The sequence below is a fragment of the Euleptes europaea genome, chromosome 15, assembly GCF_029931775.1.
Source record: "Euleptes europaea isolate rEulEur1 chromosome 15, rEulEur1.hap1, whole genome shotgun sequence".
Classification (NCBI taxonomy): Eukaryota; Metazoa; Chordata; class Lepidosauria; order Squamata; family Sphaerodactylidae; genus Euleptes; species Euleptes europaea.
Window position 1 is genome coordinate 55,007,775 of NC_079326.1, and position 22,307 is coordinate 55,030,081.

Genomic DNA, 22,307 nt, shown 5'->3' on the forward strand with positions numbered 1-22,307 from the left:
GACTAGCCAAGTAGGTGATGTGAAAGACCTCTGCCTGAGACCCTGGAGAGCCGCTGCTGGTCTGAGTAGGCGATACTGAATTTGATGGACCAAGGGTCTGATTCAGTGTAAGGCAGCTTCATGTGTTCATATGTTCTCAACCCTTGGGGAGGGGCTGTGGCTCATTGGTAGAGCATCTGCTTGGTATGCAGAAGGTCCCAGGTTCAATCCTCGGCATCTCCAGTTAAAGGGACCAGGCAAGTAAGTGATGTGAGACCCTGGAGAGCCGCTGCCGGTCTGAGTAGACAGTACTGACTTTGATGGACCAAGGGTCTGATTCAGTAGAAGGCAGTTTCATGTGTTCATGTGTGTTCATGCCAGCCAATCCCATTGTCTGGTTTTCAGTTCAAGTCTGGTATTCAGTGACCTGCCTTTCCCTGCGTGAATGGTTGGCTTCGTCAAGCCCTTAAGAGACGTTGCCCAGGTTGGATGGCCCAAAGACGCTCCTTTCCTTCCCATCTGCCGCTGTCTTTGCTGGAACCACAATGTCATGTTGTCCTGCTTTTTGTGCACTTTCCTCTTTAGTGGAAGAGGCAACTGCCGTTATGGTGGCCAGAGTTAATGGATGCTTTGAGAATCTGTTAATCACTCTGTGCCAAATTAGATCATGCCACTTTCTCATTAATTCTGACGTCTCTTATTAGAATTTGGAATAATTTTCCTGGAGTGTGTATGGTGAAGGTGGATATTTATTTAATGGGTTTTCCTCTCTGGAGAAGAAGAGTTGTTTTTTATATGCCGACTTTCTCTACCACTTAAAGAAGAATCAAACCAGCTTACAATCACCTTCTCTTCCCCTCCCCACAACAGACACCCTGTGAGGTAGGTGCGGCTGAGAGATTGTGACTAGCCCAAGGTCACCCAGCTGGCTTCATGGGGAGGAGCGGGGAAACCAATCCGGTTCACCAGATTAGCCTCCGCCGCTTATGTGGAGGAGTGGGGAATCAAACCCGGTTCTCCAGGTTAGAGTCCACCGCTCCAAACCACCTCTCTTAACCACCACACCACTCTAACTCTCAGATAGATAGACAGACAGACAGACGGACAGACAGACAGATCCCTTTAAGGACCTTCCAGGAAGTCCTGTTGTGGGGAAGAGAGGTGATTATAAGCCAATTTGAGACTTCTTAAGAGTAGAGAAAAGCGGGGTATAAAAACCAGCTCTTGTTCTTCTGTCTGTCTGTCCGTCCATCCATCTATCCATCTGACAGGCTGGGCAAACCGTCACCTTTTGCACTAGTATGGTATGGCAGATTGGCCAGGGAGCCATGCCAGGCAAAATACAGGGCTGGGAGTTGGTTGTTGTTCTTTGGAACCTCATCTTTGATGGTAGAGGAACCGCTGCACCATCCCTCTTTCCAGGACTGCTTGGTAACATCAACAGTCCTAGGCCATGGGACAGGAAGTAGAACCACCACCAACTGGACCCTTCCGACCCCGGTGTTGCTCCTGAGAACTGGAGCCTTGTTGGCGTAGCCTCTTGCTTCCTTGGCTTTGCCCTTCCAGCATTTCAGTTGGGCAGGAGCTGTGCTCTTGCGGTTTCCTCTAGGTAGAGTGCTCAAGATACTGTTGGGAGAAGCTCTTTGTGCATATATGACCCTTGAGTCTGAAGCAACACAGCCTTACCGTTGCAATGCCCCATGCTTGGCCTGATACCCAGTCAAATACAGGACTGCTGTGTAAACAGTTGGGTCACTCTATGCAAATATGAGCTGCAAGAACAGTAGCTTTGGAAACGGCATGCCTTCAGGTATTGGTTAGAAGCGGAAGTGTGGTTTGAACCCACAAACAAAGCCGCCCTCGGTCCATCAAGATCAGTAATGTCTACTCAGACTGGCAGCGGCTCTTCGTGGTCTCAGGTAGAGGTTTTTCACAACATTTGTCACCTGTTCCTTTTAGCTGGAGATGCCGGTGATTGAACCTGGGACCTTCTGCCTGCCAGGCAGAGGCTCTACCATGCTTTTCTCCCTCTCTCATAGTACTAGAACATGGGATCATCTGCTGAAGCTGGAAGGTGAGAGATTCAAAACATGAATGAGACATCTAAGATTTAGTTCCACATCCTAGCAGACTTAGCATTTGAAACGTGATCAGGCCATTACGTTTTCCACTAGAAAGCTGCAGCCGTTTGGGGGTGGGGAATCTGTCTTCCCAAGGTCCCCCGAGATCATCACATTTCTGATCGTTGTGGGAAGAGAAGATCTTCATGCCTCGTTCTAATCTCATCTTTCTTCAGCAGCAATAACAGTACCGGAGCGAAGCTCTGGGAATTAGAACGACAAAAGGGGAAACAAAGCAAACCGGAATGTAACCTGCCCAGTGACTTGTTTAATTGGGAGTTTCATTTTGGTGGATCATTTTCATCCACCCTTTTTTCGTTACGATGAACGAGGAGAAAAAGCGCGAAAAGTGTTGGTAGGCTTCCAGAAATTGTAGCTAGCAAAAAAGGACGTTTTTTCTTTGCTTCCATAACTATAATTCTGTGTTGTTGTTGTTTTAAAAAATATTTTCTCTTTTAATGAAAGGAAGTTTACAATTCTAGGCTGTCCCTGAACCCGTAGCTCTCTTGAGGGGCAACATAATCTTGCTTCTGTCCATTCCTTTATTCCTTTATTCCATTCTTTATGCTCGTGGACCAACAGGTCATGAGCAAAACAAATTCAATACATTCCATAATACATAAATACCCAAACATACAAAATATAACATCTAAACAGTACAGTTAAAAAGAGGTATCATTAAAAACCATAGATAAATTTTTTGCCACTGCAAGGGTTACATTTGGGTCAGTATCAGCCAATAACTTTGCAACTATCTCTTGCTTTGGGGCAGGTCCCCACCTCTAAATGTGTATTGTGATCCATTTGTCTCTGGCGAGATCGTGCTTTTTACAATGTACAAAAAAATGCCAAACTCCCTGATCCACAATCACAAAGTCGCTCACTTCTGTCTATAGTTTGACGTAGGGTTGCCCTCTTCGCCACCAGTGGGAGGTTTTTGGGGCGGAGCCTGAGGAAGGCGGGGTTTGGGGAGGGGAGGGACTTCAATGCCCTAGAGTCCAATGGCCAAAGTGGCCATTTTCTCCAGGGGAACTGATCTCTGTCCCCTGGAGGTCAGTTGTAATAGTGGGAGATCTCTGTGGTGAGAATTTTTATATTAAACATTAGTTTGGCTTAAGAAGAACCATCTTTATACCTTAATATTATAACCTGTAGCTTAGAAGCCACATGAAGGCCTGACTATGGCTTTTAAGGGGCAGGCCTCTAGCTGACCCAGCTTCAACAAGGCTTCTGACCTTAAAGGGTACAGGAGATTGCATTGCTAGAAGTTAGTCAGCCAAAACACATTAGGTGCCCCAAAATTATGTTTAGGGATAGCAAGGTCATTTAGACAGGCAGCAAATTGTCTGCTTATGTTGTCAGAGATTCTGGATCTGGGAAACTTATTTTGGAACAGGATATTTTCCAAACAAGATTAGCCATGATTTGCGAAAACCCATCTCCTGAAGAATTTGAAAGGCGGTGTCCAGTTGGGACCCCCTTCTCACGGTTTAGCCTATAAAAGGCTAGTCCAGCTGCCCAGTCCTTTGTCCTTCTCAAGGAGAGACCAGGCTCCATAATTTGTGGTTGCCATCTCTGTCTCTTCTTGGGAACGACCCAAGAATACTCTGCTAGCTGTTTGTTTGTGTGTCAACTTGTATGTGGGTTTGTTAAATTCTGTCATATATATTGAGCCAAGTATTGCTTCTTTCTTTGCCTTTTATTCTCTTGTAAGTCCAATAAACTTCATGGTTTACTGTTATACGTTTGGTATGCTGTTTAAGAGTATCTTGTGTGCAAGGTCTATCTTTCCTGTCAAATTCTCTGGGCTCTGCTTTTGGTAAGTGAGCAGGCAGAGAAATCCAATCACAAAGAACCAGAAGCAGAATTCCCCCTACAATCTCCAGCTAGTATCTGGAGGTTGGCAAAAGATAGACACTTCTGTGTACTCAGTAGTTCAATTCAGATTCACACAGAAATCATATTATCAAGAATATCACAACTATATTCCAGTATCTAAGTCTACAATATAGTATTTAAGTCTACAATATAGTAGAAAATACAACCAACATAGTCACATACAAAATAGGGGTTTCACATCAAAATTCACAAAAGTGTAAATACAGGTAAATCTTGATGAATCTTGAGCCTGTTATGAAAGGAATATTACTAGACACCTATAGATTAGATTTGGATATTTATATACTTACCTGTATTTACACTTTTGTGAATTTTGATGTGAAACCACTATTTTGTATGTGACTATGTTGGTTGTATTTTCTATATTGTAGACTTAGGTATTGAAATATAATTGTGATATTCTTGATAATATGATTTCTGTGTGAATTTGAATTGAAGTACCTGGAGGTTGGCAACCCTAGTTTGACGTGGGTTAAGTCGCTCGGCCGTTTCATCGTGATGAGATGGAGGAGACCGAAGGAGCCGTGAGAGATGGGTGTTTTCCGGTTGCATCACTTACACATTCAGACTGCAGTTCTTTGCTGTGTCATAATTACCGGGTTACGAGCCACCTTAAGGACCTGCGGGCAGGAACGCTGCACCCTCTTGGAATGAACCCAGATGTAAGGGATCACAGCTTTGCAACTACCGCCTCTGGCCGTTTAAGGCCAGGCGCCTTCCTTTATCACCACGCTGCGGTGTCTGCTTTTGGCTTCTTCTCTGCTGTCTTTGTATGCCATCAACGTACCTGGGAGGAAGGTAGAGCAGCAGTGAACTATCAAGTACAGGTTGAGCATCCCTTATCCGGGATGCTTGGGACCAGAAGCGTTCTGTATTTTGGGAGTATTTGCATATACGTAATGAAGAAGAAGAAGAAGAGTTGGTTTTCATATGCCGACTTTCTCTACCACTTAAGGAAGAATCATACCGGCTTACAATCTCCTTCCATACGTTTCCCCACAACAGACACCCTGTGAGGTAGGTGGGGCTGAGAGAGTTTGGAGAGAACTGTGACTAGGTCCAAGGTCACCCAGCTGGCTTCATGGACAGCATACGTGGAGATACTGTTGCAACATTACAGGAGAAGAAGAAGAAGAAGAGTTGGTTTTCACATGCCGACTTTCTCTACCACTTAAAGAAGAATCAAACCGGCCTACAATCACCTTCCCCTTCCCCTTTTATATGCCGACTTCCCTTCCCCTCCCCACAACAGATACCCTGTGAGGTAGGTGAGGCTGAGAGATTGTGACTAGCCCGAGGTCACCCAGCTGGCTTCATGTGGAGGAGTGGGGAAACCAACCCGGTTCACCAGATTAGCCTCTGCTGCTCATGTGGAGGAGTGGGGAATCGGACCTGGTTCTCCAGATCAGAGTCCACCGCTCCAACCCACTGCTCTTAAACACTATACCACGCTGGCTCTCAAGAGTCAAAGCTCCATCTGACAAAGGGATCTGTCACTCTCGAAAGCTCATACTCTGGAAATCTAATGGGTCTCTTAAGTTGCTACTGAACTGGAATCCAACCCAGGTGTGAAGCTTCATGAAGTCAGGCAGGCCTCCATTTGCTACAGGTTGAGTATCCCTTAACCAGACATCCAGAAACCGGACTAACCCGAAAACCGGACATTTTGAGCCGACATGCGGGCATTACTCACAGGCCCTCAGCTGCATACCAAGCCCCTCTCACACCTTTGCTTTCTAATGCTTCGTATACACAATTATTTTAAGACATTGCTTATAATTACATTCAGGCTATGTGCATAAAGTGCATATAAAACATAAATGAATTCTCTGTTTAGACTTGGGTCCCATCCCCAAGAGCCAGTGTGGTGCAGTGGTTAAGAGTGGTGCTTAGAAGCAGTGGACTCTAGTCTGGAGAACCGGGTTTGATTCCCCACTCCTCCACGTGAGCGGCGGAGGCTAATCTGGTGAACCGGGTTGGTTTCCCCACTCCTCCACACGAAGCCAGCTGGGTGACCTTGGGCTAGTCACTGCTCTCTTAGAGCTCTCTCAGCCCCACCTCCCTCACAGGGTGTCTGTTGTGGGGAGGGGAAGGGAAGGAGATTGTAAGCCAGTATGATTCTTCCTTAAGTGGTAAAGCAAGTCAGCATATAGAAACCAACTCTTCTTCTGTATGTAAGTCGGCATATAAAAACCAACTCTTCTTCTCTTCAGAGGAAGGCAATCGCAAACCACCTCTGATTCTCAGATATCGGAAAATAAGCAGGGTTGGTACTTGGGAGACCACCAAGGAAGGCTTTGCAGAGGAGGGCAATGGCTAACCACCTCTGCTCAGTCGCTTGCCTTGAAAACCCTATGGGGTCACCATAAGTCTGCTGCTACTTGGCGGGACTTTCCACCTAGCACCACCAAGGCTTTCTAGAATTGACGGCAATGCTGATAAGCGCAGGGATCTTATAATGTGATTTGTGGCTTTGTAGCAGGTTGGATGTCTTTGCTATCCTTGGGCAATTCTCCAGACCCTTTTAGCGCGGCACGCTGCCAATTAACTGCGCTTGGCTTGCTTGTTTGGATCCTCTTCCCATTTTTGCTCTGGCAATCGGAGCCTGTGTAATAGCGAGCCGTGTGACCAACCCCTGTGACTTTGGGATGAGTCAGGGAAGATATGTTGTGAAGGAGGTTTTCTGGATTAGGAAACAGGGGAAGAGTTTAAGGGGGAGGGGAGGAATTAAAGCAATTAAGGTAACAAGAGAAGAGCTATTTCATTGTGAACTTTTGCATTCAACTAGTAGATCAAGAGTGCGCTTCCATTCATCTCCCTCTAGCGAAGACCTGCCATCCAAGTGTTCATGAAAACCATTATAATATTGTGTCGCGTTAATCATCTTGCCGCGCCTGAGGGCCTTTCCGCATATGAATGATTTATTTTTTTAAAAATTATATCCTGCAAAACTCTTAGCTGAGTGGTTTCCAATCAAGGAAATATTATTTAATTGCGTGATGGTGACTCAACCATCAGAGCTTGCAAGAGCGGCGTTTAAACGTGTCTCTGTGTGCGTACCGTCAAGCCACAGCTGACGCACGGCGACCCCGTAGGGTTTTCAAGGCAAGAGACGGCCGGAGGTGGTTTGCCATTGCCTGCCTCTGTGTGGGCTGAGAGGGTTCTGAGAGAACTGTGACTGGCCCAAGGTCACCCAGCTGGCTTCATGTGGAGGAGTGGGGAATCGAACCCTGTTCTCCAGATCAGAGTCCACCATTCTTAACCACTACACCACGCTGGCTCTGTATTAAAACATCACACGGCAGCAAACCCAGTTTTGATCCTTTGATTGTTGGTTGTTGTTGGTTTTTTTTTTTAAAAAAAAATATGCCAGCCCGGATAACCTACTAGAACCGATGAACTCTGACCGTGAAAGCCTTCGACAATATGTTGTAAGTGGGTTTGCATACCTTGAGTTTCAGCAAATTGCATCTTGCCAGGATGTCTGGATTTGGCAGATGGTGCTTATGGTACGACTGAGGCAGCCAGGCCACGGAGACAAGAATCCTGAGTGGACGGAAAACGAAAATATAACATCTGCACTCACTGGTTCATGGGGCTCCTGTTCCTCCGGTTTCTAGTTTGCCCTCAGCACAAATCTGTCTCTCTCTCCAAAGCTCAGACCGTGCCAGAAATTTTGTTAGTCTTTAAGGTGCTACTGGATTCTTGCTCTTTTCTACTTCTCTCTTTCTATGTGTGTGTGTGGGCATGAGCATGTGTAAAGTGCTGTCAAGTTGCATCCAACTTAACAGAGACCTGTGGGGTTTTCCAGGCAAGAGACCAACAGAGGCGGTTTTGCCATCTCCTGTCTCTGCGTGAAACCATGCACTTACTTGGTGACCTCCCATCCAGGTATTAACCAGGGCCAACCCTGCTTAGCTTCCAAGATCTGATCAGATTGGGCTATCCAAGGCCATCCAGGCCGAAGCAAGGGACAAACAAAGGTGGTCTCCCATCCAAGCACTAACCAGGGTTGACCCTGCTTAACTTTTGAGATCTGATGATCATGGTGTAGTGGTTAAGAGCGGTGGTTTGGAGCAGTGGACTCTGACCTGGAGAACTGGGTTTGATCCCCCACTCTTCCACGTGAGCGGTGGAGGCTAATCTGGTGAACTGGATTTGTTTCTCCACTCCTACTCACGAAGCCAGCTTTGTGACCTTGGGCTTGTCACAGCTCTTTTCGAGCTCTCTCAGCCCCACCTACCTCACAGGGTGTTTGTTGTGGGGAAGGGAAGGTGATTGTTAGCCGGTTTGAGTCTCCCTTAAGTGGTAGAGAAAGTCGGCATATAAAAACCAACTCTTCTTCTTCTTTCCTGGGCCACCCAGGTCAGGGCCATTTGGTGGTCCCTTCCAACTCTATGATTCTATGATCTTTCCATAAACTTGCTTTTTGTTTACTTTACAGCAAATCCCTCTGTAAAACTGGTCCTTGATTTTTGTAAAGTTTTTTTTTTAAAAATTAAACATTTCTTACAACAACAAAGATCAAAAAAAAGGGGGGAACCCTCAAAATCCAGTAACCAATTTTAAAAAAAGGGAAAGAAAAAAAGGGGAGAAAGTATATCTTAAGTGGAAACAAAAAAATATAACAGTGACTGCGGAATGTACACACAAATTCCTATAAATGGTTTCCAAATACCTAAAAATAAGTCCATACACAATTGCCATCTATATACCTTACGTTCAAATACTGACAAATTTGAAAGGTCCTCGGTGCATCGTTTTACGAGGGGTGGGCATCGATCTCTCTTACCTGTAGTATTACAGCATCAGAGAGATAAATGCCCATCTTGTAAGGGCTTGGAGGGTTCATTTTTGCTGACCATCAGTTAGTCTCCAAGAGACGGGCAGAGACAGTTCCCAGTATAACAGCAAAAGAAGGCAAGGGTAGCAGAGAACTCGGCTTAAATTTGTTTTTTGTAAAGGAATAAATGTAATGGGAACAGTTTAAAGGGTTCTGAGCATCCGAGTCCTTGGCATGGCTTGCCCATAGTAACAAGGCAGAGCATGTGTTGTATTGTAAGCCAAAAGGTCAGGCAGATGGTTTGGGAGAGCGTTCAGGCGCTCTGGGAACTGCATATGGCCATAGCTTGCCTGTACATTTGAAACACAGCCTGCGTGTTGGATTCTAGACTGTGCTTGGTGAGAACCACAGTTCGGTGTGACTTTTGGATGCAGCCACAGGCCAAATTCAGACATTTGTCTTAACCGTGGTTAAGTGAAAATGGGACAGAACTCCCCCGTCAGGCTCATTCATGCAATATATGGCAGCTTCATGCGCTTGCTGGGGTGGGGAGAGACCATAGCTCAGGGATAGAGCATCTGCTTGGCATTGTAGAAGGTCCCGGGTTCAATCCCTGGCATCTCTAGTTAAAAGGATCAAGTAGTAGGTGATATGAAAGACCTCTGCCTGAGAGCCTGGAGAGCTGCTGCCAGCCTGAGTAGGCAATACTGACCTTGATGGACCAAGGGTCTGACTCAGTAAAAGGCAGCTTCACGTGCATTCCTTGTTCTTCCATTCTTGCATGGAGAATCATGGTTCAAAACTAACCTAAGTTACTTGTGACCTATAGAAACGGGCATGTGGGTGGAACAGAGTTAGATCCACCTCCTCAGGGAATCTGAGCCTGTTTGGTTCCCCACTCCTCCACATGAGTGGTGGACTCTAGTCTGGTGAACCGGGTTGGTTTCCCCCCTCCTCCACATGAAGCCTGCTGAGTGACCTTGGGCTAGTCACAGTTCTCTCAGAACGGTCTCAGTCTCACCTACCTCACAAGGTGTCTGTTGTGGGGAGAGGAAGGGAAGGCGATTGTAAGCTGCTTTGAGACTCCTTAAAGGTAGAGAAAAGCAGGGTATAAAAACCAACAACTCTTTCTCCTCCTCCTCCTCCCCTGCTTCTTCTTCTTCTTGTTCTTCTTCTTGTTCTTGTTCTTCTTCTTCTTCTTCTTCTTCTTCTTCTTCTTCTTCTTCTTCTTCTTCTTCTTCTTCTTCTTCTTCTTCTTCTTCCCATGATGAGTAACGAATTAGTTTTTAACCACAGTTCTTTACATGGGAAGGGAAGGGCATATATGTTTTACTTTGGCTGCATGTGTTTTACTTTGGCAAGGTTAAGCAAGTTATCTGATTGCAACTTTAGTGTGGGATGCTATGTTTATCTTTTTAGGAAGGTCTCTTTTGGAAGAAAAGAAATGCTGCAACTTTAGGATAAAGGTTGACTCACAGCATACACCGGTGTCTACTCTGACAACAAAATAAACAAAGGCCCCAGGAATACATTCTGTTCTCTGAGAGTTGTACACATTCTACCTGTGTAACCTAAGGTCAAAAGATAACATCAGACTTTAGTTTTAAAGAAGTTTATAGCTGCATTAAAATTTTTTTGAAAAGAAGCAGTGTAATTCTAGAGGGCGTATGAATTGTCACTTGGGATACAAATAGTAAAATGCGCTTTGTTAACTTTATTCCTCCTCCTGGTGTGCAGTTTTGCTCTTGTTAATCGTACGAGACGCTGAAACTCCGCAGTTGTATCTCTGGAGTTTTTAGTTTTCTTTAAAATTATATGGGGAGGGGCCGTGGCTCAGTGGTAGAGCATCTGCTTGGCATTCAGAAGGTCTCAGGTTCAATCCCCAGCATCTCCGGTTAAAGGGACCAGGCAGGTAGGTGATGTGAAGGACCTCTGCCTGAGACCCTGGAGAGCCGTTGCCGGTCTGACTTCGATGGACCAGGGGTCTGATTCAGTATAAGGCAGCTTCATGGGTCCCTCTCCCTATTAATTGGGGCTATGATTCAAGGGCAGTGGACAATTTAACTCTTCCTTCTGGGTCCTTTCCTTGAGAGAAATCCCCCCCCCCACAGCCATTAGCCAAGTGACACTTTATTTTCTGTGTTAGGGTTAATGGTAGCGTGGGGAGGAGGACATTTCTGGCCTAGAAACGGCACGTGGAGGGGGAAGAACTTAATGGTGTGATCCTAAGAAGGGTTACTCCAGTCTAAGCCCATTCATTTCAATAAGCTTGGTGGTGGTGGTAAGTCCCGTCAAGTCACAGATGATTTACGACGACCCCATAGGGGTTTTCAAGGCAAGAGATGTTTGGATTTGGTTTGTCATTGCCTGCCTCCACATGGGCTGAGAGAGTTCAGAGAGAACTGTGACCGGCCCGAGGTCACCCAACAGGCTTCATGTGGAATGGGGAATCGAACCCAGTTCTCCAGATTAGAATCCACCGTTCTTAACTACACCATGCTGGCTCTCTTTCCATGGGCTTAGACTAGAGGAATTCAGCATAGGATTGTCCTGTAAGCCTCCTTCGTTTCTGTACCTTGATCCCAAACCAAATCGAAGGGCTTGCAATGTCCGGAGACAGTGGTTGGAGATCTAATTGTGGATGTCTTTAACATCTTGTTCAGTTTTGGGCACTGCAGTTTAAGAAAGATGTAGACAAGCTGATAACCATCTTCAAGTACTTGAAGGGCTGTCATATAGAGGATGGTGCCGAGTTGTTTTCTGTTGCCCCAGAAGGTCAGATCAGAACCAATGGGTTGAAATTAAAAGAGTTTTTGTCTAGACATTAGGAAGAATTTTTTGACAGAGTGGTTCCTCAGTGGAACAGGTTTCCTCGGGAGGTGGTAAGCTCTCCTTCCCTGGTGGTTTTTAAGCAGAGGCTAGATGGCCATCTGTCAGCAATGCTGATTCAGTGTCCTTAGCTAGATCGTGAGAGGGAAAGCATCTTGGCCATCTTCTGGGCATGGAGCAGTGGTCACTGGGTGTGTGTGGGGGAGGTAGTTGTGAATTTCCTGCATTGTACAGGGGTTTGGACTAGATGACCCTGGTTGTCCCTTCCAATTCTATGATTCTATGATCTTGTTGAGTTCCACAGGGTGCTTTCACAAATGCTGAATAATGGACTTTCCATCCACTTTCAATACATTTTAACGATCATTTGCAAGTGGAGTTTGCTGTTTCACACACTGAAACAGCAAACTGATCCAGCTGCAAACTGTGCATTGAAAGTGGATCGAAAGTGCATTTTTCAGGATGTGTGAAAGCACCCTTATTACTCTAAGGAAATACTTTTCTAGAGATGACCACAGCCGAAATGTTTCTCGAAACCGAAGGCTGAACATTTTTACATGCTGCTGCAAATTGGTCCCTGAGACATTTGTGTGCTGCCGTTTGGCTGACGTGAAGCAAGTTGGAGAGTTTAGTTTTACTGTAGCCCTTTACGCAAGGCAGGTGTGCATTTGGACCTAACACACCTGTGTATAATTTCCCCCATATGACATAATGGTCGCTCCCATAACAACACCTCTTTGGAAACAGAAGCAAGATTTGCATAGCTAATGTTATTTCCATAGGCATGTGTGTAACATCTGATGGAAACAGCTATTACAAATGTTCCACAGATAAGTATCGAAGCAACTGTTTTGTTTATATGATTTGCTTTGAAGTATAAGGCTTTGGATTATAAAGTATCTTAAACAGAAAACTATGTTTATATAGATTTTTCCTCAAAAAGCATTTTATTTTAAAAAAATATGATTTAAATGACCCCTCCCCTGATAAAATTTTAACAACCCAATTTTTTAAATTAAAAAAAAACACACAGTGATTTTCATCCACCCTGGTACACAGGGACATATGGAAGGAGACAGTCCTTCAAATATGTGAGTCCCAAGTCAGGAAGGGCTTTAAAGTTTGCTATTGTGCATTTGTTAGTAGAAGTACCTCTTTATGTAGCAGGGTTGGAATATGAAGTTTAATGGTTTGGCTACTTGCGCATTCCTAATTCCATAGCCGTGATGCATTTAGTATGGGAGGTAGCATGTAATTGTAGAGTGGTAAAAACTGAGATGCGTGGCTTCGGACTAAAAAAGCCACAAATGCCCTTGTTAGGATTTTTTATTACTTTGAATACCTTTTTAAAGAAGCAGAAGCAGAAGAAGAGTTGGCTTCTATATGCCGACTTTCTCTACCACTTAAGGAAGAATCAAACCGGCTTACAATCAGCTTCCCTTCCCCTCCCCACAACAGACACCTTGTGAGGTGGGTGGGGCTGAGAGAGTATTGAGAGAACTGTGACTAGCTCAAGGTCATTCCGCTGGCTTCATGTAGAGGAGTGGGGAAACCAACCTGGTTTACCAGATTAGAGTTCACTGCAACCTTAACCACTACACTGTGCTGGATAGGATCTTTAAAGGGTTTGCTGACTGCACATTCTTATTAATGAAGAACTGCTCTGGATCTTGGCAAGCACCGAGAAACCCGGGTGGTTGCAGAGGGAACCTCTCGGAAGAAGAAGAGCTCCAAAGCAGGCTGTCAACTTCAGGACCAAGAATGCCTAGAGATACTACCTCAGGTTTACAGGGTCCGGGTCTTTCAGAGTAATAAAAACAGCACCTGGAATTGAGCCCAGAGACAAATTGGGAACTAGTGCAGCCAACAAGCACCGGAGTGGTGTATCTCCATACGCAAATCCTGCTAAGCCTCAAATCACAGCATTCTGTGTCAAATATAACTCCTAAACTTTCTTAAGAAGAAGAAGAGTTGGTTTTTATACCTCATTTCCCTCTACCTTTAAGGAGACTTAAACCAGCTTACAATCGCCTTCCCTTCCTCTCCCCACAACAGACATCCTGTGAGGTAGGTGGGGCTGAGAGAGTTTGGAGAGAGCTGTGATGGCCAAGGTCACCCAGCAAGCTTCAGGTGGAGGAGTGGGGAATCGAACCCGTTTCTCCAGATTAGAGTCCGTCGCTTTTAACCACTACGCCACGCTGGCTCTTAAAAGGGTTCTCCCCAATAGCAGTAATCTAATCCAACACATTTAGAGCTTGGAAGCTAAGCAAGGCCGGCCATGGTTAGTATTTGGATGGGAAAACCCACCTTGGAAGGCTGAAGTTGCTACACGGAAGAAGGGCGACAGCAAACCACCTCTGCTTGTCTCTGGCCTGGAATGCCCTGTGGATGGGGTCACCATGTGTCAGTTAGAATAACAGCATCCTGGAGTTGGAAGAGATCATACAGGCCATCTAGTCCAACCCCCTGCTTAATGCATGATCAGCCTAGACTCTAGAGCATCCCTTACAAGTGCTTGGGGGTCAGTACTCATCAGTACCTCCAAGAGGGGGAGACTGCAGCCAATAGTATCTTGCCAGGTGTTGCTTGTATGACCATTTCTTTCATACCTAATCATCAGATTTGCACAATTGACGTCTAACTCTTTTTCTGGCCAAAAATGTTCACCTGCGTGCTCTGTTTCTGGAAAACACTGGTTGGCTTGGATTTCAACGTCAACAGGACCTCCACGCCCCTGTGCCAAGCCTTTCGATATGATCTGTATGGCCTGTGAAGGGATTTGATGACTGCACGTTATCCTTGACCAAGAGTTCCTCGTAGACATAGCTCTGGAAGTCAGGAACGGCAACAGAAGGCTTGTCTGTTCATAATGTTCTCCAGGCATCTTTTGTTCGTGCAAAGTGACAACAGCTTCATGAAAATACACAGTGTCATGGCTGCCAGATGGGCTCTGTCTGTACACTTGTTGACGTCTTGGATAAATCTGAAATTTTGGTGAGCCTTCCCTCTGCAGAATCCATGCTTGTTGCTTTTAAATGTGTTGGACACCTGAAGATGCCTTCTACTGAATCAGACCCTTGGTCCATCAAAGTCATCATTGTCTACTCAGACTGGCGGTGGCTCTCCAGGGTCTCAGGCAGGGGTCTTTCACATTACCTACCTGCCTAGTCCGTTGAACTGGAGATGCCAAGGATTGAACCTGGGACCTTCTGCACGCCAAGCAGAGATGCTCTACCACTGAGCCACAGCCCTTCCCCCTAGAAAGAACACATGAACACATGAAGCTGCCTTCTACTGAATCCCTTGGTCCATCAAAGTCAGTATTGTCTACTCAGACTGGAAGCAGCTCTCCAGGGTCTCAGGCAGAGGTCTTTCACATCACCTACTTGCCTAGTCCCTTTAACTGGAGATGCTGGGGATTGAACCTGGGACCATCTGCTTGCCACGGAGATGCTCTACCACTGAGCCACGGCCTGTGTTCTGAAACAGAATCCCCTACCCTGTTGAGCCTGTAGACACGTCTGGAATTTTGAGACACCATAGTGGACGCTACCGTGGAATGGCTGCCCCTACCCCTTCTGTACAGATTTTTAGGTGAAATGTTCACGGGGAAAGTAAAAGATTTACATCAGGGGTGTCGAACTCAATTATTACGAGGGCCGGGCATGACATAAATGTCACTTGGCCGGGCCGGGCCTTGCCAGCCCAGATCGAGAGAGCGGGGTGGTTGCCTCGCAGGCTGAATAAGAGCTCTCAAGGGGTCGAATCCGGCCCCTCGGCGTATGTTTGACACCCCTGATTTACATCTTTTTGTAAGGATGCCAGCAACACTTTCAGGTAACAGTTGCCTAAGCTGAATAATATGTCTCCAATTTAAATAAATTGTGGCTGGCTTTACCATCAGCAAGTGTGTTCTGGATTGGAGACTTTTGACAGAATGCATTTGATGCTAACGTTGTGGATAGCCTGCGTACGACAATAGATGTGTATCTGGTTTGTAAAGTTGTTCTGGATATTGCAGGTGCTAGGAGGCTAGTGTGGGTTTCTTTGGCTGAGACTGGGGGAGTTTAAATCTTCCCTTCTCCTCCTTTTTCCTTCTCTTTCCTAACTCTTCTCATATTTACTTTAACGTCTCGCAGTGAGAGTCATACTGACCTGTAAGCCCCAGGGTAGCCCGATCTCAGAAGGTAAAGCTAAGTGGGGTCGGCCCTGGTTAGTTCTTGGATGGGAGACCACCAAGGACGTCCAGGGTTACTATGCAGACAGGCAACCCCCTCAAGGGTTGATATTTCAGTGGAGACAGGTGCAGAGAATCAGTTTGCTGTCTCTCTGCCATGTCCCCAACAACCCTTTATTTCACCTTTTATTCTGTTATTATTGAATAATGAGATTTATCTCCCTACCTGAGAGCCAGCGTGGTGTAGTGGTTAAGAGCAGTGGTTTGGAGCAGTGGACTCTGATCTGGAGAACCGGGTTTGATTCCCCCACTCCTACACATGAGCGGTGGACGCTAATCTGGTGAACTGGATTTGTTTCCCCACTCCCCCACACGAAGCCAGCTGGGTGACCTTGGGTTAGTCACACACTCTCAGCCCCACCTACCTCACAGAGTGTCTGTTGTGGGGAAGGGAAGGTGATTGTAAGGTGGTTTGAGTCTTAAGGAAGAATTAGAAAGAATTTTCTAACATTTAGAGCAGTTCCTCAGTGGAACAGGCTTCCTCAAGAGGTGGTAAACTCTCCTTCCCTGGAGGGTTTTTAAGAAGAGATTAGATGGCCATTTGTCAGCAATGCTGATTCTGTGACCTTAGGCAGTTGATGAGAGGGAAGGCATCTTAGCCATCTTCTGGTCACTGGGGGTGTGGGGGGGGAGGTAGTTGTGAATGTCCTGCATTTGCAGGGGGTTGGACTAAATGACCCTGGTGGTCCCTTCCAACTCTATGATTCTATGATTCTATAAGTGGGAGAGAAAGTCGGCATATAAAAAGCAACTCTTGTTGTTGTTGTTGTAAAACAAAACAGAAGTCCAGTAACACAACTTTCAAATCATAATATTTTGAAGAATAAATTCTGTACTTGTCAACCTTTTGGATTCCCCAGAGTGCATTCTCTGTTTGTTTGTTTGTTCGTTAGCTCATTCATTCATTCATTCATTCATTCATTCATTCATTCAGGCAATCTCACTGACTACTATATAACAAAATAAGCATCTTTTAGGACATGTCTGTGGGTTTTTCTAATGTGGGACATAATTTTATTTTAGCCTCCATTTTTAGCCCTTTCAAACTTCCTTCAAGATGATGATCTTCCCAGTGTTTATATATTAATGTGCTGTAGTCCCCCAGCAAAAGGTAAAAAGTAGAGAATTAAACTGGTATTTTAGAGTAAGTCCTTTCTTATCTAACTAACCCCATGTCTGTCTTTAGTGCCTACTGAAAGGAAGTATTTCTTTACACAACACATTGTTGGATGGTGGTTACGTCTGCCAACCTGGAAGGCTTTAAGAGAGGGTTTAAGAAGGGAGTGGACATGTTCATGGAGGATAGGGCTATCCATGCCTACTAGTCAAAATGAATACTAGTCATGATGCATACCTAAGTGGGTAACTGTTTCCGCAGGGGGCATTTGCAGGATTGGACTAGGAAGTGAAAAGGGTCCTGGGGCGACACAAGCCGAGCGGCTCCTACTGTGTCACAAGCCCGCATCGCAGGGCCCCAAAGCTCAGCAGAGCCAATATCAGACATTCAGTCACCCGCTGCATCATCTGCCAAACTGGAAGCCGCTCCGGAGGCGACACTCGGAGAGCAAATGTCAATTGCCGTCCTTGGCGAGGGGCCTGGGCCAAGCGGCCCCTGAGGCTCGGGCAAAATTGCTGGGGCTTGACTCTGCTTTCTCCTGGCCACCAGCGGCCCTCTAGGACGGTGGCTAGGGTTGCCAGCTCCGGGTTGAGAAATACCTGGAAATTTTGGGGGCGATGCTTGAGGAGGGTGGGGTTTGGAGAGGGAAGGGACTTCCATGTCATAGAGTCCAGATGGCAGAAGTGGCCATTTTCTCCAGGGAAACTGATCCCTGTTGCCAAGAGATCAGTTGTAATAGCAGGAGATCTCTAGCTACCACCTGGAGGCTGGCAACCCTACCAACTCCAGGTTCAGAAATACCTGGATATTTGAGGGTGGAACCTGGGAGAGTGGGGTTTAGGGAAGGGAGGGACTTCAATGCCATAGAGTCACAATTGCCAAAAAGCCCATTTTCTCCAGGGGAACTGATCTCTTGTTCCCTGGAGATCAGTGGTAATAGCGGGAGATCTCCAGCCACTACCTGGAGATTGGGAACCCTACCAGTCACCTGGAAAAATTTCCCTGCAAGATCAATAGGCAGTCCGCCCCTGGGCTTTTGCATTTCTAACCAAGGGCGCTTGAGGATTCTTCCCGAGGGGTGCCATTTTCATAGCAATGAGAACGGAGAGAATTTCTGGAGAGAATACAGTCCCTTCCCGTACCACTTTCTGTAATTAAAACAGCGTCCATTAATGATAGCTTCCGGCATTCGTGAGTTGAATTATTGGGCTACTGAAGTGTAAGATCAGGCCATTTGAGAAGATGCGTGCTCTATAAATAGAAATTGGCTTGGCAGCGGCTATTCTTTTCATGATCTCCCCCTCTAGGAATTGCATTATCAGAATCTAGCAATTCAAAGCCCTGTGCAGACGGTCGGTCTTGGCAGAACTGTATTCTTGCAGGGAGGGGGGATGGAAGCTTTGGAATCGTGCCCATAGGTCGTGCCTCTGACTTCCCATGCGTCCGTTGCAACTTCTGCACAAATGTTTGCACGTTTAGGGTCTGGATATATGCGCCTTATCGGTTTTCCTCTGGGCTCCCTGACAGCTCCTTCCGATTCGAACCCATTGGTGCGTATTTACTTAACGTGAAACGGTTTCATTTCGCTCGGGCGCCTATAATGTAATAGCGCCTGTTTGGAAATGTGCAAATGGAAGGGAGTTCTTCGGTGTAGACACCCCTGAGAGGTGTAGTAAGGCTGTAGTCCTGTTTTGGTTGGGTTGGACAGCTTTTCAACTTCAGATCTCTTGTGTTTTTAGTTTCTCCTGTATGTGGAGGAATTCCAGCAAAGGCAGCTTTGGAAGGCAGAGGGGCTGCAGCCGATTCCCAGTCAATCCTGGAGCTGTTCAGAAGTAGAAAAGATCAAGAGTCCAGTAGCACCTTAAAGACTAACAAAATTCCTGGCAGGGTATGAGCTTCCGTGAGCCACAGCTCACTGCTTCACATACAGCTAGAATGTGAGTCCATCTATCTTTTAGTAGAAAAGAGTGGATTAGTCACACAATGGCAATGTAAATGTCAAAAGCAAGTAAATGACATTAGCAGGTGCGATTGGATTAGGTGTGATATGCTGAGGGGCAGCAGGCGTGGAGAAATCAGCATTGGCGATGAGACAGGAAACCCATACCTCTATTCAATCCAGGAGAAAGCGCAAGACAGTGCATTCTCCTGGATTGAATAGAGATATGGGATTCCTGTATCTGAAGAAGTGAGCTGTGGCTCACAAAAGCTCATACCCTGCCAGAAATTTTGTTAGTCTTTAAGGTGCTACTGGACTCTTGCTCGGTTTCAGGTAGCCAGCTCAAGGTTGACTCCGCCTTCCTTCCTTACGAGGTCGGTAAAATGAGTACCCAGCTTGCTGGGGGTAAAGGGAAGATGACTGGGGAAGGCCCTGGCAAACCACCCCGTAAACAAAGTCTGCCTAGGAAACGTCGGGATGTGATGTCACCCCATGGGTCAGGAATGACCCAGTGCTTGCAAGGGGACCTTTACCTTTTTAAAGGAGCAAAAACCTTGGCAAATGCAAGTTTTGAGAACCTTGCAAGACTGCTTATTCCAGCCACAGGTTTGTAAAATCATTGTTTTGTGATAGCCCAGACGGGTAAGAGGACAAAACTGTTTCTAGGTGTAGGAAATCTGCGCTCTTCTCCGTTGGCGCCTGCCGCCTTCCTGAATAATTTTTTTTTTCATAGCTGCCTATACTGCAAAAGGCAGACAGTGGAAACTGTTGTTTTCTGACCTTGACGGCTCTCGACTCTCGAGTGCTTTCAGTGCTTCTGTTCCATATCTTTCTTTGATTACGGCTGCCTGCTGTGAACAATCTTTTCCTAAATGCTTTCTCCCCCCCCCCTCTCCTGGCTTTGGTGTGCCTTAAAAATGTCATCAGAAGTACTTCGTTCTTGTGTCTAGGCAACCTGAACGTGTATTAAAAAGTTAATCTTCCTGCCTGTTCTTTTCTGTTTTCTACAGTAGAGGAAAATGGCAAAGATGGAGGCAAAGACATCTCTTCTGGACAATATGATCGGGGTCGGAGATATGGTGCTTCTGGAACCCCTCACGGAGGAATCCTTTCTCAGTAATCTCCAAAAGCGTTTCGATCACAACGAGATATACGTGAGTACCCTGCCAAAATATCCATATGCAGGAGCTTATGTGGAAACTTACAAAAGGGTGGTTGTGTAGTAATGCCAGGATCGGGTGCATCTTTTTCCTGAATCTAAACCTTGGTGTAAATGGCTGTTGTTAAGACTAGATAGTAAAGGCAACTGTCTTCGAAACACATTCTTCAGCGGGTAAGGGGAGGCGGGGTGGTTGTCACTGTCCCCGTTCAGCCTCCCGCAAAAAGCCTGCTGAGGAAATGTCCAGATAACCTTACAGGACATATATGCACAAAGCAGATTTACAATTATGGGAATTGAAGGGTTTGGTTGCCAGGCCGTAAGATTGTGTACTTAGCTCGCCGTTAATTTCCCTTGTCTTTCTCAACCTCTTGTTGGAATTACGTGTGTTTCATTGCTGGCTGGAGTGGATGAAACCAGATATGCTCGGTGTGAGTTTTTTGCATCTTTTGTTTTCTTTTAAGGGATTACTAAGTATGGGTGCGAAAGCTGGACAATGAAGAAAGCTGATAGGAAGAAAGTAGATCCCTTTGAAATGTGGTGTTGGAGGAGAGTGTTATGGATACCCTGGACTGCCCCCCCCCCAAAAAAAACAGTGGGTTCTAGATCAAATCAAGCCTGAACTGACCCTAGAAGCTAAAATGACTCAACTGAAGCTGTTGTATTTTGGTCACATTATGGGAAGACAAGAGTCGCTGGAAAAGACAATTATGCTAGGAAAAGTTGAGGGCAGCAGGAAAAGAGGAAGACCCAACAAGAGATGGATGGACTCAATAAAGGAAGCCACAGCCCTCAATTTGCAAGACCTGAGCAAGGCTGTCAAAGAGAGGACGTTTTGGAGGACGTTGATTCATAGGGTTGCCATGAGTCGGAAGCCACTTGATGGCACTTGACACACAACTAACCTGGTGGGGGGTGGTTTTTCAGGTGCCAGTCTTTGCAGTTCAGAGCGAAACAGTGTGCTTTTGGCCTGTTGGGTGCTGCTCTTGAAAGTAAAAAGAAACAAGTGCTCATGCACTGGAGTGTCCCAAGAATGCTTCTGCATCTTAAGGATGCACGCCCTCAGTAGGGATCTGTAGGGATGGGCCGTGGCTCAGTGGTAGAGCATCTGCTTGGCATGCAGAAGGTCCCAGGTTCAATCCCCGGTGTCTCCAGCTAAAGGGACCAGGCAAGTAGATGATGGGAAAGACCTCTGCCTGATACCCTGGAGAGCTTTGGAGAGGGGCTGTGGCTCAGTGGTAGAGCATCTGCTTGGCATGCAGAAGGTCCCAGGTTCAATCCCCGGTGTCTCCAGCTAAAGGGACCAGGCAAGTAGATGATGGGAAAGACCTCTGCCTGAGACCCTGGAGAGCTTTGGAGAGGGGCTGTGGCTCAGTGGTAGAGCATCTGCTTGGCATGCGGAAGGTCCCAGGTTCAATCCCCGGTGTCTCCAGCTAAAGGGACCAGGCAAGTAGATGATGGGAAAGACCTCTGCCTGAGACCCTGGAGAGATGCTGCCGGTGTGAGTAGACAATATTGACTTTGATGGAACCAGGGTCTGATTCAGTATAAAGCAGCTTTATGTGTTCCTTTTATCATCCCCTCTCTGTCTCTCTCTGTTTCTTTGTTAAAGCCAAGCTAGCCCTTTTTTTTAAAATGCTTTTGAATGAATTGTTGTCAGGGCCCTTCTTCTTTTCTTCCCTTCCCCCCTTTTTTCTGTATCAAGTTACTGTGTGGTGTAATGTGTGCAGTGATTGCAAGATAAAAAACTGAAACTGCAAGACAAACAAACAACCCCCTTCCAGGCTAGCACTTTGTAAGGTCAACCTGCCGTTGAGTGACCCGGCTGAAAAGGAGACGGTTTGTCTTTAGTTTGTTTGGTTCTAAACCGGCTTGTGAAACTGAAAAAAAGACAAACGCTTTGGGATATGCGTGTTGGCAAAAGGATTCTGTAGCAGTCCTGCATTCATTGGTCTGCATGAGATCAAAGGACTCGAAACATTGTGCGCTTTTTAAGAAACAGAACTTTAAATCCGGTGGGGAAATAAGAGGCGTCGTCAGTCATTATTCTGTTTCTTTTTATATATGTATTTGTTTTTCAGTAATTGTCTGCATATCATTTGACAATACATCTTATATAGGCCAATATAAAAAAAATTAAAGGATTGCTAGGTGTATGTCTTCAATATTACATATAATTGATTATTGACTTCCCCACCGTCTTCCTCCCTCCCTACAATATCTAAAATCTCCTTTGTATTCATAA

The 22,307-nt window shown here is 45.9% G+C and overlaps 1 protein-coding gene across 1 annotated transcript in view; it reads left to right on the forward strand.

The window, feature by feature from the left end:
• The first annotated feature begins 19,922 nt into the window (after positions 1-19,922).
• Positions 19,923-22,307, forward strand: part of MYO1B (myosin IB) — a 101,532-nt gene continuing 99,147 nt past the window's right edge. The window contains exon 1 of the mRNA XM_056861080.1: positions 19,923-20,057. Within this exon, the coding sequence (XP_056717058.1) occupies positions 19,923-20,057 (135 nt within the window). The remainder of the gene's footprint in view (positions 20,058-22,307) is intronic.